The sequence below is a fragment of the Tachysurus fulvidraco genome, chromosome 2, assembly GCF_022655615.1.
Source record: "Tachysurus fulvidraco isolate hzauxx_2018 chromosome 2, HZAU_PFXX_2.0, whole genome shotgun sequence".
NCBI classification, from domain to species: Eukaryota; Metazoa; Chordata; class Actinopteri; order Siluriformes; family Bagridae; genus Tachysurus; species Tachysurus fulvidraco.
Window position 1 is genome coordinate 10,828,723 of NC_062519.1, and position 17,050 is coordinate 10,845,772.

Sequence of the window (17,050 nt, forward strand, 5' to 3'; positions counted from 1 at the left end):
TTTCTGTTTTTTTCTGTTAGTTTTTAATACAAAAACAATACAGTATCCCTGCCACTGAGTGATTTGTTTGTTCCAAAATGATTACAACCGACACGCCTTCTTTAATTGGTGGGCGTGGCCAACTCTCAGAACACCTCATACTCCAAAATAATTTAAACAATAAAGATGTTTACAAGCAATTCAACAGCAAAAGATAGCGTACAGAAGCAAAGGGTGATTTCAGAAGTAATCTTTTCGTAACAGCGTTTTTCTGTTTGTATTCATATCACCAATATTCCCTTAGAATTTCTTCTTTTCTCGTGTGGTTTCTCACGGGTCTTTAAAATAGTTTTGGTCCTATCCGGTTAGTGACATATGACGTCATGAAGAGACGTAAAGGGAAGCCGAAAAGCAGGAAAAGCAAAGTGGAACCGAGCGAGAAACCTCACTGGCAGTGCAGCTTTGTTTGGGAACATTTGGGCTTGTGAATACAGAATGAACAGACCTTTTAGAAGATGTCAGCGTATATCCTTTGTATAATAAACGACTAGACGACGCAAATATAGCTGACCCTAGAAATAAAGAACCATATAAAATGTCCAGCAGGTGAGTCGTGTCTCCAGGTGAGACATTATCACATAGATTCTCTGTAAATACATTCTTAATAAATACAATATACTGCAAGCCCATTGTATTTAGAAAATTCCGAGTGGAAATGCTTAAAGATAAATATTTCCAAATGCACGAAGCGTTGCGTCTCATAAATTCCTACTGCGCTTGCGTGAGAACCGCAGTGGGTTGTGGGAAATGTAGTTATTCCCTTTTCAAACCTGTGAGGATGCAAAGAAGAAAGGCTGCATTCATCGTTATTGTCTTATGTGTGCCAGTTAGACCGTATGCATTGCTGTACTGACTGTCTGTTTTATTATGTTTTTTAATCCATAACTTAAGTTGAAATCTGGGATGCTGTGGTCGACATGTCTAGCAAAGACATTTCAGAAGGAAGAAAAGGGTATGTAATAAAAACATACAAAACTATTGGAAAACCAAACATGCCAATAAATTATATTTACCAATATAATTAAATTGGACTTCCTGAGTAATTATTATAGATAGTAAAACATAGTAAAGTGCACATAATTTTTTTCTTCTTTTTTTAAAGCAGATTTTATTGTAAAATGATTGTGCTTGTTATTGTTGATGTAAAATGTGACACGTCTTTATTCAGTTTAGATCCGACATCAAATGAATCACAATAATAAACTGATTAATAAGCTGCAATTACATGTTTTTGACACAATGACGTAAGATAAATTGTTGTTTATTTCTTTGTCTTTTCTCCAGCTCACACCAGACGGAGCTGTATGCACAGGTCCCAACAACATGTCTGCCAATTGTTTACTCACCTACATATAACATCACCTTTTTGGGTCTGGAGAAACTGCATCCATTTGATGCTGGTAAATGGGGCAAAGTCATCCACTTCTTAAAAGGTAATTACACTAAAAATAACTATTTGCAGCAGTAGTGAGTGGTGTTATTGCTAAACTCTTATGGTATTGTTCGTCAGCCGAGTGCTGGAGACCGGTTTATTGAGATGTTTATTGGAAGTCATCTTTTTTATGTACATCATCAGTAATCACTAAAGGATTTCATTTACCTGAATAATACATTTGAATACATAGTAGTAATAACATTGCCTAGACCATAGCACTGTTGAGTTCTCATACCTGGCTGGATTCATTTTCTACAACTCAAGCAGCTCTGGCAAAGAAAAAACATTTTACATTAATGATAGTCAGAATCAGAAGGAGCTTTTTTGCCATGTATGCAAGAAATTTGTTGAAATTTTACAGACAATAAAAATAAGATAAAAATGAAAAAAAAAAAAAAAATATATAGGTTTATTACTCACCAAGCTTTCGATCTACTTACACCATACTCGGCCAGCTCCTTTAGGCGGTTACTCTGGACGTTTTAAGAAGTTTTAATTTCTGGTTTTCCTGCTCAGACACCGACACTCAGCTTCAAAAGTATTGGCACCCTAACGGGTATTCTGGTAGACTTTATTTGGCACCACGTGATGTCACATGCAGCCCCACCCCCCAAATATGCAAAATCAAAAAATGTACACAACATGGACATTTGATATACAAAAACACTAAGCACAGTGAGGGGAACTGTGTCATGGGTATGCAGATGATGTCACATGACATCACATGCAGCCCCGCCCCCTCAGAATAAGCAAAATAAAAAATGACCACAGCATAGAGTGTGACATATCAAAACACTCAGCACAATGAGAGGGAATTGTGCTACGTATATTCTGATAATGTCACATGCACGCAAGCCCCCAAAATAAGCAAAATCATAAATTACCACAACATAGAGTGTGACATACTGTATCAAAACGCTCAGCACAATGAGGAGAACTGCATGATGTGTGCTCTGGTGAAGTCACATGACGTCATGTGCACACCAACTACCAAAATGAGTGGAATTGTGACATTTCGCAACATACATACGTGACATACCAAAGAGCTGGTGTTCTGGCAATGTCACACGCTCGTATCCACTCACCTTCAGAATTATTGGCACCCTAAAGTTCCTTTTGCCTCCAAAAGTATTGGCATCCTTTCTATCCACAGCAGGTGAACACTACTTGCTTTGTCAAGCAAACATCCGACTTTTTTTCGATTTTGTAGCTGAGCCAAACCAGACAGTTATTGATGTGCACAGAAATGACTAGATGACAACTGAGTAGAACTGTTTTAGCAGCTCCTGTGGCAGGTTAAACTTCCTCAACTGGTTAAGGAAGTACATCCTTTGTTGAGCCTTTTTTACAATAGTGTTGATGTGAGTATCCCACTTCAGGTCCTAGGAGATGGTAGAGCCCAGGAACTTGAATGCCTTTACTGCATCCACAGTGCTGTCCATGGTCGTGAGTGGGGGGGAGTGCAGGGCGGTTTCTCTTGAAGTCCACTATCGTTTCCAATTTCTTTGAGCTTATTGAGCTCTAAGTTGTTGTGAAGCCAGCTCTTTAAAGGTAGGGTCTCAGATTTTTGAGAAATGCTTCAGAAAACGGTCGGGCCGAAAAATGAACAAAATACAAAACAAATGTGTAGCCAATGAGCAGAAAGGGGCGGGTCTTGTCAATATGTCCGGAGAGAGTGTTTAGTGTGCATGTGGGACATTAGCAGAAAGCGGTTTTAGCATTGACATGGAGGATAAAAACAAAGAAAGAAAGCGAAGAAAGGCTTACAATAAGGCAAGAAGTAGGACCCGTGTTAATATAGGATCAGCCTTCCAGCGCTGGAGAGAACTGAAGGACCGGGAAGTTGGCCGCATATTCACAGATTGGAGTTTCCAGAGTCAATAACTACTGAGCTAAACGCTGTTACTACACAAATAACACCTCTTTTCTATCGTAGTAATGTAGAGAGGCAGCTACAACCGCGTTTGTGTAGTAACAGTGTTTAGCTCAGCAGTTATTGACTCGGGAAACTCCAACCCGTGAATATGTGGCCAACTTTGCTTAAGACGCCGAGGCGCTTTTTTCCTTATCGATAGGTGAGTAACGTTGGTTTTGCTTTGTTTCACAGCACTAATATATGCCGTCCTTTGCATGATTATGCTTGTGTGTCATTTTTGATTGTTTGTTTATCTGCAATCGTAATGTTCTTGCCTTCAGCTATGATAAGGACACATTTCTTTCCATTAGTTGTCTGGGTTGCGTATGTATGTGTGGGCGGAGCTATCAATACAGGGTGGGACCCATTTGTTTGTTTTGGTGATTTTATATGTCAACATTTGCTTTCAAAAATCGGAGACCCGCCTTTAACCTCCTGTCTGTAGGCAGACTCATCTTCGTCCTTGATGAGGCCGATGACTGTAGTGTTGTTCACAAACATCAGGAGCTTGACAGTGGGGTCATTAGATGTGCAGTCGTTGGTGTAAAGGGACCTTAAGGGGTGCCATTGTTGCTGGAGCGGCTGTTTGACATGAATTTCCCGTCTCACTAGCTGCTGCCTATCTGTCAGAAAGCTGGTGATCCATTGACAGATAGCTGGGTTGGTTTGGTCTGGAGGAGTGTTTGAATGAAGGTGTTAAAGGCCAAACTGAAGCCTACAAACAGGATCCTCTCATAAGTCCCTAATATATTTAGGTGTTGCAGGATGTAATTCAGTCCCAGGTTTACTGCATCATCCACAGACCTGTTTACTTGTTATGCAAACTGCAGGATGTCCAGTAAGGGTATAGTGAAGTCTTTAAGATAAGCCAGAACCAGTTTTTTGAACGGCTTTATTACAGTGCCACAGGCCTGTAGTTTGTAAGTCCTCTTATCTTGAGTTTCTTTAGGACGGGGATGATGGTTGAGCATTTAAAGCAGACAGGGACTTCACACAGCTCCAGTGATCTGTTGAAGATGTATGTGAAGATGGGGGCCAGCTGGTCGGCACAGGTTTTCACACCGTCTGGGCCTAGTACCTTTCTTCTTTTTTTCTTTCTGATCACCTGATGCACATCATCTAACAGCAGTTGTAAGATTTAGAAATCCTAAATTTTACATTGAGGACAATTATGAGACTCTAACACAACTGTTACAAAAGATGAAAACATTTACTGATGCTCATGAAGGCAATGTGATACATTAAGAGCCTTGGGGGTGTAAACTTGAACAGTATGATCAGTGTAAATTATCATTATTATTTTGTCTTTTGGGGAAACATGCAAATATTTTCTGTAACTTCTGTAGTTCTACATAAACAAATAAGATCAATTAAAAAACATTGTCTACTATATGCTCAAATACATATTGCAAATGCATAACCAGGAAATTAATTATAGTTAGAACAAAGTTTATCTTATCAAATGTCTTAAGTTAGCAAATGTTTACTGATGGATGCAGTTTTGAAAATCAATTTCAAAACTGTTTGTGGCAAATGCAGTCCAAAGCCATTTCATTTGGCAGATGCCCTTATCCAGAATGACTTACATTTTATCAACTGAGCAACTAAGGGTTAAGGGCCATGCTCAAGGGCCCAGCAGTGGACTCTTGGTGGACCTGGGATTCAAGATCATGACCTTTTAATCAGTCCAACGCCTTATCCACTTAGCTATCACATACCTCTCTATGGTTTCTAGGTGCTACTATCCACTATCCAGGAATCCCACGTATCTCCATGATGTCATTGGGGATGATCCCTAGCAGCAGGTTGTCAACTCCAACTAGAGGTAGGGCATCAGGATGGAGCAGGCAGGTCTGGAAAGGAGAAGGGGTAATGCTCACTGGTCTGTCAGGAGTCAGGATCATGGGGCTCTCAGAAGTCGGGCTAACTGGTCTCTCAGAAGTAGCTTGTGTAGCATGTGAGAGAGAGCATTAGGGGAGGGTGTAAAGAGAAGGAGGATTTTGTGAATAGGTATGCTTATTATCATGTAATGTTTAAGTCCAGTGTTCATTGTTTGCAGAATGCAAGCAGGTTATACTACCGATGTATGGAATCGAGATCAGCAGACAAACGACAAACCTGATGAGGAAAAACATGTGCAAACAAAAGACCACATGCGATCACAACTTGTCAGTGCTGTGTTTACTAATGGTTTACATCTGTTTGCACACAGAGGAGCAGCTCATCACAGATGAGACCATTGTTGCAGCACGGGAGGCCAGTGAGGAAGATCTCCTGGTGGTTCATACCAAACGCTACCTCAGCAGACTCAAGGTATTTCCCTGCCTTTGTTCCAGTCATTACACTCTTTGTCACTTGCTGAGAAATAAAAGGCTTCTTCTCCAGCCCTCATGATTCCTCTTGTAATCAGCAGCCAGTTGCACCTTCATCATAGGCTAGATTTATTTAATATGACTGCATTTCAGATCCAGAAATCTATTTTTATAAATGAGTTTTCTCTGTATTATATTTGAATAGCACTTACATCATGTGTGAAATTATAATCAATGATCACGGGATATGCAGAGCTCTCTGAAGTACACTGTCTGTAACATCTAAACCAGAGGGAAAACCTGCTCATGCGTTAGAAAGCGCTTTCCTCTGGTAATGCAAAATGGCTTTGATCAGACTGAGATGTTGACAGTGACATTTCCCAAGAATGTAATTGTTGTTCTTTCATTCAGCATCTTTAAATGCAGATAAAGCTTACAGACATTTAGTTCTATATCATTTCTGTGGTTTAGCTTTTGAAATGCTGTTTATTTGTTGCAAGCCCAAGAAGCAGAAGCAAACAAGCACATGCTAGTATGAAGTACAAATAACTGAGATGATCGTTTTTCCATTTTTTTCAAAGCATGATCTGATTGGCTGATAATGAGGTCCAATATCCTACATTTAATCTATGATCGCTTTATGCTCGCTCCTAGCTGTGACTTAGGCCTTTCATGTTGGCTTAAATTCAACTGGTGCAACTAGCAGCTCGGTTTCATATTAAGGAAAAAACAATGATGTTTCCTTTCATTGCTAATAGCTTTTAAAGTTGTTGAATTTTTAATAGTTAAATTCTTCTCACATTCTGGTCGAAGAATCACCCTAAAGTCAGGTTATGTGGCCTGGTATAAAATGTTATGTATAAATGATTCACAAAAATGGTAAATTTTACTTTCTAACACATTTATATCTGATGTGACAAACTGTATTTCAGTGAAGTATCCAAGTCTTACAGGCCATTAAGCCACCTCCCAGCTCTCACAATAACAACTCCTTCTACTTCATGAGAAAATACATTTATATTTAGTAGACATGTACAGGGTGCATGCTGCAATAAATTACAGAATTACCCTTCTTTTGGGATTGACCTTTCCTTCTGACACTGACACACTAACAGACAAAAAGCGTAAACGATTAAATGTACTCAGAGGACCACTCGTTCCCATGTTCCCTTCCAGATCGATCAGGTCATCCCCCTTTTTTTAAAGCATGTGTCAAGCACAGTTCTTTTTTTCAACTCTGTAAGAAGGCTAAGTTACCAGACTCCCTAATGCTCAGCATGCACACACTCAGGTCAGTATGCAGCCTGGCCTCTGCCTGTGTTTACAGTACATATGCATGACTCGGGGCAGTGTGAATACCCGTTGCTCTCCGTGATCCGAGCATGCATTGACAACAGAGCACTGGGGAATTACCACTGAGCTGAAATGTGGGTCCCCCCTCCCCTCCCCCCAAATCTTACCGTTCAGCACCATGAGACTGTTCTCAGATGATGGACAACTTTTGTTCAGTAAGGAAGTATCAGTTCTATAAATTGGACAGATTTCATCACCCTTAAAAATGCCTCTGTGTATTTATTCTCTTTCTGCATGCAGAACGATATCTTGGAGGGCTCGAGAGAGGTATATCAGTTTTACTACAGCCATGTGTATATACATGTGTGTGTTCATATATATATATATATATATATATATATATATATATATATATATATATATATATATATGTATACACACAGACATACATGCATATAGTGGTGTGAAAAAATGTTTGCCCCTTCCTTATTTTTTTTTTGCACGTTTGTCCAATTTTAATGTTTCAGATCATAAAAACAAATTTAAATATTAGTCAAAGATAACACAAGTGAACACAACATTCAGTTTTTAAAATTAAGGGAAAACAAAATCCAAACCTACATGGCCCTGTTTGAAAAAGTGCTTGCCGCCTAAACCTACATGGCCCTGTTTGGGCCGCCCTTATCACCAAGAACTGCAATCAAGCGTTTGTGATAACTTGCAATGAGTCTGTTACAGCGCTGTAAAGGAATTTTGATCCACTTTTTCAGAATTGTTGTAATTCGGCCACATTGGAGGGTTTTCGAGCATGAACCGCCTTTAAGGTCATGCCACAGCATCTCAATAGGATTCAGGTCAAGACTTTGACTAGGCCACTCCAAAGTCTTCATTTAGTTTTTCTTCAGCCATTCAGACAAATTGGATAATTGTCCTGCTGCAGAACCCATGTTCGCTTCAGCTTGAGGCCACGAACAGATCGCCGAACATTGTCCTTCAGGATTTTTTGGTAGACAGCAAAATTCATGGTTCCATTTATCACAGCAAGTCTTCCAGGTCCTGAAGCAGCAAACCAGCCCCAGAGCATCACACTACCGCCACCATATTTTACTTTTGTATGATGTTCTTTTTCTGAAATGCAGTGTTACTTTTACACCAGATGTAATGGGACACACACCTTCCAAAAAGTTCAACATTTGTCTCCTCAGTCCACAGAGTACTTTCCCAAAAGTCTTGGGGATCATCAAGCGGTTTTCTGGCAAAACTGAGATGAGCCTTTATGTTCTTTTTGCTCAACGGTGGTTTTTGTCTTGAAACTCCAAGTTGATGCAGGCCATTTTTGCCCAGTCTCTTTCTTATGGTGGAGTCATGAACACTGACCTTAACCTCACTAGGCCTGCAGTTCTTTGGATGTTGTTGTGGGTTCTTTTGTGACGTCTTGGATAAGTTGTTGCTGTGCTCATGGGGTAGGCCAGCCATTCCTGGGAAGGTTCACCACTGTTCCATGTTTTCACCATTTGTGGATAACGGCTCTCACTGGAGTCCCAAAGCTTTAGAAATGGCTTCATAACCTTTCCCAGACTAGATGTCAATTATGTCCTTTCTCATTGGTTCCTGAATTTCTTTGGATCTTGGAGTGATCGCTAGATTTTGAGGATCTTTTAGTCTACTTCACTTTCTCAGTCAGGACTTATTTAAGTGATTTCGTGATTGTGAACATGGTGTGACAGTAATCAGGCCTGGGTATGGCTAGAGAAATTGAACTCGGGTGTGATAAACCACAGTTAAGTTAGGTTTTAACAGGGGGGCAAACACTTTTTCACACAGGGCCATGTGGGTTGGGATTTTGCTTGCCCTTGATAATAAAAACTTAATTTAAAAACTGCATGTTGTGTTTGCTTGTGTTATTTTTGACTAATATTTAAATTTTGTTTGACCAGTTGAAACATTAAAGTGTGACAAACATGCAAAAATAATAATTAAAAATCAGGAAGGGGCAAACACTTTTTCACACCACTGTATATGCTTTATACATATATGCGTGCTGTGTAACATGCACTATATGGCCAAAGATTTATCCCATTTCAGATTTTATTCCCAATTGCTTTTATAATAACCAACAACTCTTCTGGAAATGTTTTCTACTAGATTTTGGAGTGCATAGAGATTTGTGCTTTTTCAGCCATAAGAGCATTAGTGAGGTCAGGCATGGATGCTGTGTAAGGAGTCCTGGTCAGTGTTCTAGTTCATCCCAAAAGTGTTCAGTTGGGTTGAGGTCAGGGTATATATGCAAATATGCACATGATGGTCAGCTGTCCACATCCCTTTGGCCATATAGAGTACTTTACTCATTTGTCTCAGTAACTCCATACAGCAAACTGTTCAGACAAGTTCTTCCAAAGTATTGTGTGTTCATCTCAAGCTGGTAGCATAAACAAGTGCTTTTTAAAACCCTAATTTTAACACTACAATGCTTTTGGGAAACTAAGCCCACAATATTAAATATAAATGGTATGATTTGTGTAGAGGCCTAGGAAAACCCATCAGGTATCACAGTGAATCCTGGACAACAGAAAAAATGACGGATTTTCTGCCAGTAATACACCTTTACATATCAACTTAAGAAAACATGAATGTTAAATGTTTTATTTAGGCTGATTTCTTACCTTGCCGGTGCTGCCAGTTTTTCCTCATGAAGTAAATGTCAGACTTTGATGAATGTGGTAGATAACTGCATTATACAGTCCCTCCAGGATTTCGGGATGTTGAGGAACTTGTCATTTTTCAATATTACAGCAGATTTTTTTGCAAAGTTTGGCCAAGTCGCATCACATATCATTACAACATGCATTCAGCCAAAGCCCTTTTGTGTATTTACAGTATCTCACAAAAGTGAGTACACCCCTCACATTTCAGCAAGCATTTTATAATATGTTCTCAAGGGACAAAACCATAGTAATAAAAATTGGATAAACTTTTGAATAGCCAATGTGCTGCTTGTACTGCAGTATAGATTTACTGTCCTCTAAAAATAACTAAACAGGCAGCCATTATTGTCTAAATATCTGGCAACAAAAGTGAGTACAGACTAAGTGAACGTGTCAAAACTGTGTCCAAAGTGTCAATATTTTGTGTGAGCACCACTGTTGTCAACAACTGCCTTAATCCTCCTGGGCATGGAATTCACCAGAGTTGCAAAGGATGTTGCTGGGATCCTCTTCCACTTCTCCATAATGACACCACAGAGCTGCTAGATGTTACAGTATACACATGGTGCTTCTCCACCTTCCGCTTGAGGATGCCCCACAGGGTGACCAATAGGGTTCAGGTCTGGAGACATACATGGCCACTCCATCACCTACACTTTCAGCTTCCTCAGCAAGGCAGTTGTCATCTTGGTGGTGTGTTTGGGGTCATTATCATGTTGGAAATCTGCAGTTCAGCCCAGTTTCTGAAGGGAAAGCATCATGTTCTGCTTCAGAAAGTTACAGTACATATTTGAATCCATGTTTCCCTCAATAAAGCACAGCTCCCCAGTACCAGCAGCACTCATGCAGCTCTAGACCATGATGCTACCACTACCATGCTTAACTGTAGGCAAGACACAATTTTTTTGGTATTCCTCACCAGGGTGTCACCACATATGCTGGACACCATCTGAGCCAAACAAGTTTATCTTTATCAGACCACAGGACATTGTTCTACTAATTCATGCTCTTGGACAAGTTGTCTTCGGGCAAACTGTTTCCAGGCCTTCTTGTGAGAAAGCTTCAGAAGAGGCTTCTGGGACGACGGCCATGCAAACTGACTTGTTGCAGGGTGCGGCGTATGGTCTGAGCACTGACAGCTGTAATCACTTAGGGTGTACTCACTTTTGTTGACAGCTATTTTGACAAAAATTGTTGTATGTTAAGTAATGGACAGTAAATCTAACAAGCTGCACATTGACTGACTAATCTAAAATTTATCCAAATTTAATTTCTATAGTATTGTCTCTTGAGAAGATATACTTAAATGGTTGCTGAAATGTGAGGGGTACACTCACTTTTGTGAGATACTGTATATGCAACGAACATACAGTAAGTACAGCTATCATAAGTAATAATTACAGTACATGTGCCTTTAATGGTAGTAGTTTAAAAGATGAGTCTTGTGCTTGCAGTTTTGCCAGTTTAGGGAGTGTTCTGCAAAAAATACAAAGTTTTAACAGCCAAATTAAGCATTTTTGGCCACAATAATAAACAAAAAATTTCTGAAAAATCCTGGTGGGATTGCTATATGGGCAAATGTTTGTGGATACCTGACCATCACAGCCATAGGTACTTCTTGTGAATAACAAGTCTTCAGTGAAGGCTTTCCACTAGATTTTTGAGCATTCCAGTTTTTTCCGCAGGTGTTTAGTGGGGTTGAGATCAGGAATCTGAGCAGGACTCTCAAATTCTTTCACTTCAATCTTGGCAGGCCATGCCTTCATGGACCTCACTTTGTGCACAGGGACATTGTTGGCAGTAATAGACTTTTTTATAAGAAGAATGGGTTATAAATATCGTCTTTCTGTGGAATTGGAATGCAATCATTAAATATGAATTTCTTGCCTTTTTCCGTTCCTCCCTTAAATCAACCAGGATTTATGGTGCTAGACTTTACTATCTGGGTAAGATACAAGCAAAAGAGAAACAGCTAAACATCCGGGTGATTTTTGCACTATATTCAGTAGAAAATATTGAACCAATGAAAGGATTTCCGAGGCCATCCCATATTTGTTATACATTTATTTCTTGTCTCACAGGTCCTTAGTTGTGTCCTGTTTGTTCTTGTGATCTGGTGGTCATAGATATCCCAATATATAACAAACACTTATGTTTCAGGACAAATATTTGTGTGTTTTTATGTCTCCAGTGGTCTCTGGTGGTTGCGACTATCACGGAAATCCCGCCCCTAATTTTTCTGCCCAACTTCTTGGTGCAACGCAAGGTGCTGAGGCCATTACGCACACAGACTGGCGGCACTATTATGGTAGGTCCCTCAGAGAATTTGACACACACACTGCAGAACAAAATGACCAAAATTTTAAAACCTTTAGATACTGTGTTATGTTTCAAGCTGTACCTTTCAGCATAGGTGTGAAATTTCTTCTTCTTTTGCTTTGAGTGTGGAATCTGGGACTGCAGAATATCATGGTAGTGTTATATAAAGAAAATATACGTGGTTAATTTATTTTAATATGTTCTTTAAACTGCTGATCTGTTTTTGATATTTATGTACTTATGGATTTGCAGTGGGAAGATCTGGCTAAGTGAGCATTCTGAGTGCTCTTCTATACTAAGTACTTTCTAAACATGGGAAGATGAATATGGCCTTTACAAATGAGCTGTAACATCTGTGTTAGAGGAGCAAAGAGTGTGTTTTTGAAATTTACTAGATTGTGCCACCCTGTGCTGTGCGTCCCTTAATAACCTTTGCCTGGGGTTATTATACAATCAATGATCATGTTCCGTTCAACAAAAATTTTAATTTTCAATCACAGAATGTGCTTTTATTACAGCCAACTGTAGCCGCTACACCTTATTCATGAATGTTTATCATCCTCCAGGTCTGCCTTTTACTTCCTAAGCATTTTTTATGTTGTATCCTAAACAGTAAGGATGGTCAAGAAAAGACACCGCAGGGCACAATTCAGCATTTTAATCAGAAGATAAGTGCTTTTGGTTGTGGGATAGTGAGTGAAGAGCCACCTCATTAGCAGAAACATGTGTAACCTGGAGAGGATATGCTGATTTGAACATCAGCAGGACACCCTGATAGCAGTGCTGCATTAAGCCTAACAGCCCTTTTTAAAATTGTTAGGAATAGTCTTATGACTGTTTTTGGCAGGGGAGATAAACAGCACAAAGGACACATGAATGCTGCACTGTCAAAGCTAAGTGTGTCTGGCGAGAGATTTTCAGGAATTGCTAATAAGTTAGCAAAGCATGGAGAAGTGGGTGTTTGAACAGACTAATCTCAGAGGGAGACATCAATCATCAGACTGGAATACACTCGGGATGTAGTTACTTCCTTTGAAGTTTTAGGGCTATTTTTGTGATATTTCACTGAAGATTGTAGCTAGTAGTTTCAGTACTTAAACAAAATGCAGTACAGTATATTGGACAAGTGCTCAAATGCAGCAAAGTTTTAAACCCTTAGACTTTATTGCCATGAAAAGGGAGTTGAGACACGGACACGTGCAGTAAAAGCGTTTATGAAGGGCAAGCAGACAAATCCAGAATATACTGAAAATCGGAAAAGAAAACAGTCCAAGGTTGGGAGAACAAGATCAAAAACTAAAATTGTAAAACTTACTTCATCAAGAACACAGAAATAAAAGGGTTCAAATATCCAAACTAGTTAAGGGGTGAACTGAAAACAGATGAGAGCAATCGGGAAACATGAGGGAGCGAATGACAAAATACAAAGTCACAAAACAAAATAACATCATAACACATGCCCAGGTAAGCAGAACATAAAAACACAGGAAGAATGTACTTTAGTGGAAGATTCCAGACATCTATTAACAGAGTGAAGGTTATATCAAATACATATGTAAATTCTGTACAAATATTTACGAACGTTTGTGGCATAAAAAAATTCCTGTGTTTGGGCTGCTTTTCTAATGACTGGCACATAAAAAGAGCAATGTGCCATTAGTCGTGAACAAACTAGGCTCCTCAGTGGCACAACAGAAAACTGTTTACTGATGTGATCTTGCAAGAATCCCAATAATGCCACAGCCATGGATCCACCTGGGAGCTTTTTAGCAGTTTTGGTTCCTTTTCACACCACACTGATTGTTCTGTTCTGCACCAGTTGAAACGAACCAAAATGCAGTCATGTGATAACATCCACATCACTCATTGGCCACATGTCTTTGAGCGTATTTCCTAAACTGCTTCTCGATTGGCCAGAATAAACGTGCGGGAAATTTCAACGAAACTCCAGAAGTAAACAAAAAGAGGAAAATACAGCATACAGTACAGCATGGAGAGACTACTGCGTGGTATACAGCACTAGCACTATACAGTAGCCATAGATGCATGTTTAGGATCATTGTTTTTTGGAAAAAAAAACTTCTATTACAGTATAGAGCAGTACATCTGTGAATTCATGATGCTATCAGTGAAATGCAGCTCCCCGAAACCAGCAGCACTCATACAGCCCCACATACTGTAAGGACACTGCCAGCACCAGGTTCTTTGTGGATGGCACCCATGCATACCATTCCACTGCAGTGTATGTTAAGTTATATTATTAACCCTTCTTTCATGTTATACTGTAAGTTAAACTGATGTTATATTAATTATAGTTTTGACAATGTTTTGACAAATTGTTTTTAAACAATTTTAAACATATATTACAAACATTAAAAAAACGAATTCCACAGTGGTGTCATTTGTTTAAGTGACCATAGATCTTTAGGGTTGTGAAGTATCAAGTGTGTGAATACTTCTTAGCCTCCTCCTATATGGGACAGGATGTGGCAAGTTTAGTTGGAGGTGTGAGCATGATTCTTTCTGATGAAGGTTTTCCTCACACTCTTTGTGGTGTACAGAAATATCCCCAATGTGAGAAAGGTTGGGTTTTCCTGTCAGGTGTTGAGCAGTTTCCATACCAGAAGGTGTGACAGCTAGTGAGTATGCTCTCAATGACACATCTGTAGAACCCAGTGAGAATTGAGTTGGGCATGTGAGCTGTCTTCAGCCTCATTAGAGTATACAATTACTGTTGGGAATTTTTTAACAAGGAGGATGTAATCAGTGACCATGACAGATCATTGGAGATGTGCAGTCTCAGGAATTAGAATTTCTGCACATTGTATCAACTTAAGTACCTTTGCAGAATAATGGCTGGTAAGAAACTTTGGTGTGTCTGAGCCCAACAATCATCTCTTTCATCTTGTTGACGTTCAGGGGCAGATTGGTGAAATCTTCATCTCTGTATGCAGTCTCATCATTGTTGCTCATTAGCCCTACAACTGTGACATACTTTGGCATGTGTGTTTTAATGATATTGTCTTACCTAGACAATATTACATTACCATGATATCCAGTGACATTTAAAATACATTATATTTAAATACCAGATCTACCAACTTTTATGCATTTTGTGTAGGTGCTCTTGAATATGGTTGTACGAGTTATTTTCTCCCTGTAAAATATGAAATGAACCAACCGGCATATGAATTTGGAATTTGTACAGGTGTTTTGAACAATATTTCCTGACACTTCCTTTAAGCCCTCTCTCAAATCAGCCTCAACATCTTTGTTGCATGGATATTAGAACTTTGCATTAAGATGCTGGAAACATTACCTTTAAGATTCTGGTCCATGTTGACATGATAGCATGACTCAATCCTACAGATTTGTAAGGTGTTTTACTGGATTTAGGTCTGGTGAGCTCATTGTTCATGAAATCAGTTTGAGACTACTTTTGCTTTATGTGCATTATCATGCTGGATGTATCATGCTGTCTGTATCCAGGTGTTTGATTGGGTTCACATCAGGAGACATACTTGGCTACTGAATCACTTTCAACCTGTTCTCTTTCAGAAATCCAACAGTAGCCATAGATCCATGCTGGATGTATCATGCTGGATGTACATACAATACATACATTAGAAGATGGATAAATTGTGGAGAAAAGACACACATGTTCAGCAACAATACTCAAATAGGCTGTGGTATTTAACTGATGGGAAATAAAAGGAGCAACACCTCTGAGACTAGAGACCCTGGTAAAATATCTTTACCATATTAATCAGTATAGGTTAGTTTGTTAAATAATAACATGCTTTTTAAATCTAATTATTATTAGGCATAGCATGTGTGTGCTATAAAAGTCCCTGCAAATTAGCTGTCTCTATAAAAGCCATAATGTATTAGAACAGGCCTATTAAAATAAACAGATGATTAATCAACAATTCTGATTAATCACGACAGAGCATTCTATAGCACTGTAGTATAAATGATAACTAATTAATGACAGTCATTTCGGCAAAGCATCAGTTTTATCTATATAGCTGTGCCAGATGGTGATGGTTGGGCACCTGTGTTGTGTTTTGGTTTACTCATCCATAATTGTTGGAGCTTGTGATAAGTTTGCTTCACATCACTCTTTCTGTCTCTCAGATGGAGAATGTAATTACGCCACCTGTCTAGACCTTCTGACTAGCATCCATGCGCTGCTAATTGACCAACAGGCTCGTCTGGCTGAGGAGCAGCATGTGGCAGAGCTTCGAGGAAGTGTTTGTCTGGTTTTGGAATTGGTTTGCTGGACCACAGAGACAGAGAGGCTTCTTACCTTTTCCCAAACGTCTTACTTAATTTGCCCAGGCCATTACGGAGAAAGTTAGATGAGGATTTTGTGTTTGTGTGTGGTTGGTTTGTGTATAATAGGTTTTCAGCTGCAATTCTTTTCTCATTGTGCTTGCAGCTGTGTATTTTGTTTCCTTTTTTTTACTTGATCAAGCATGGCTGGAAATGACATGGTCTGCATTTACACTGTCCTGAGTGGCAACAGTGGTAAAGAAGTGTAAAATGCTTGTAGGCAGCTCCTAGCCTCCCCATCTTGCAGAAAAACCAGAAGACAACGCTTGTCTTTTTTTTTTTTTGGCCTCACTGACACAGGCAGTGTAAGCGTAGCTGCTCAGGCTGTTTGCCGCTGGCAGCCATGTGTGACGCTTCCTCTCAGCTTAATGTGTGTGAATTAGGGTTGGAGAGGTATGAGATCTGTCAGTGATTGATGGTTCCATCAAAATTATTCTGCTTGACTTCTGGCTTACATTTAGAGCAGCAGCTTAATAGCTTTCCAAAAATGTAATACATAGGCCAATATATGCGAGCTATTCTACCCGAATTGCTGAAGGATGATTGCAATTTCAAACATTGTGTGCTCTAGCAGGTGGGTCCTATATCAAGGAGAGAGAAAACGAGGGAAAAGAAAGAAAGAGAAAAAATGGGCACTGAGAGGTGGCAAGAGAGGGATGACGGGTGAGGGATGTGTGTGGGTGTGTGTGTGTGAGAG

The 17,050-nt window shown here is 39.5% G+C and overlaps 1 protein-coding gene across 4 annotated transcripts in view; it reads left to right on the top strand.

Annotated features, from left to right (window-relative positions):
* The first annotated feature begins 342 nt into the window (after nucleotides 1-342).
* hdac11 (histone deacetylase 11) overlaps nucleotides 343-17,050 on the top strand; it is a 36,830-nt gene continuing 20,122 nt past the window's right edge. The window contains exons 1-6 of one of the 4 annotated variants that reach the window (XM_027143956.2): nucleotides 344-585; nucleotides 931-991; nucleotides 1,324-1,472; nucleotides 5,125-5,214; nucleotides 5,602-5,702; nucleotides 11,891-12,007. In XM_027143956.2, coding sequence (XP_026999757.1) covers nucleotides 957-991; nucleotides 1,324-1,472; nucleotides 5,125-5,214; nucleotides 5,602-5,702; nucleotides 11,891-12,007 — 492 coding nt within the window. In that variant the 5' untranslated portion in view covers nucleotides 344-585; nucleotides 931-956. Of the gene's footprint in view, nucleotides 586-930; nucleotides 992-1,323; nucleotides 1,473-5,124; nucleotides 5,215-5,601; nucleotides 5,703-11,890; nucleotides 12,008-17,050 lie in introns of all 4 variants that reach the window. The other 3 variants (XM_027143958.2, XM_027143957.2, XM_047809952.1) reach the window with 3 other exon arrangements.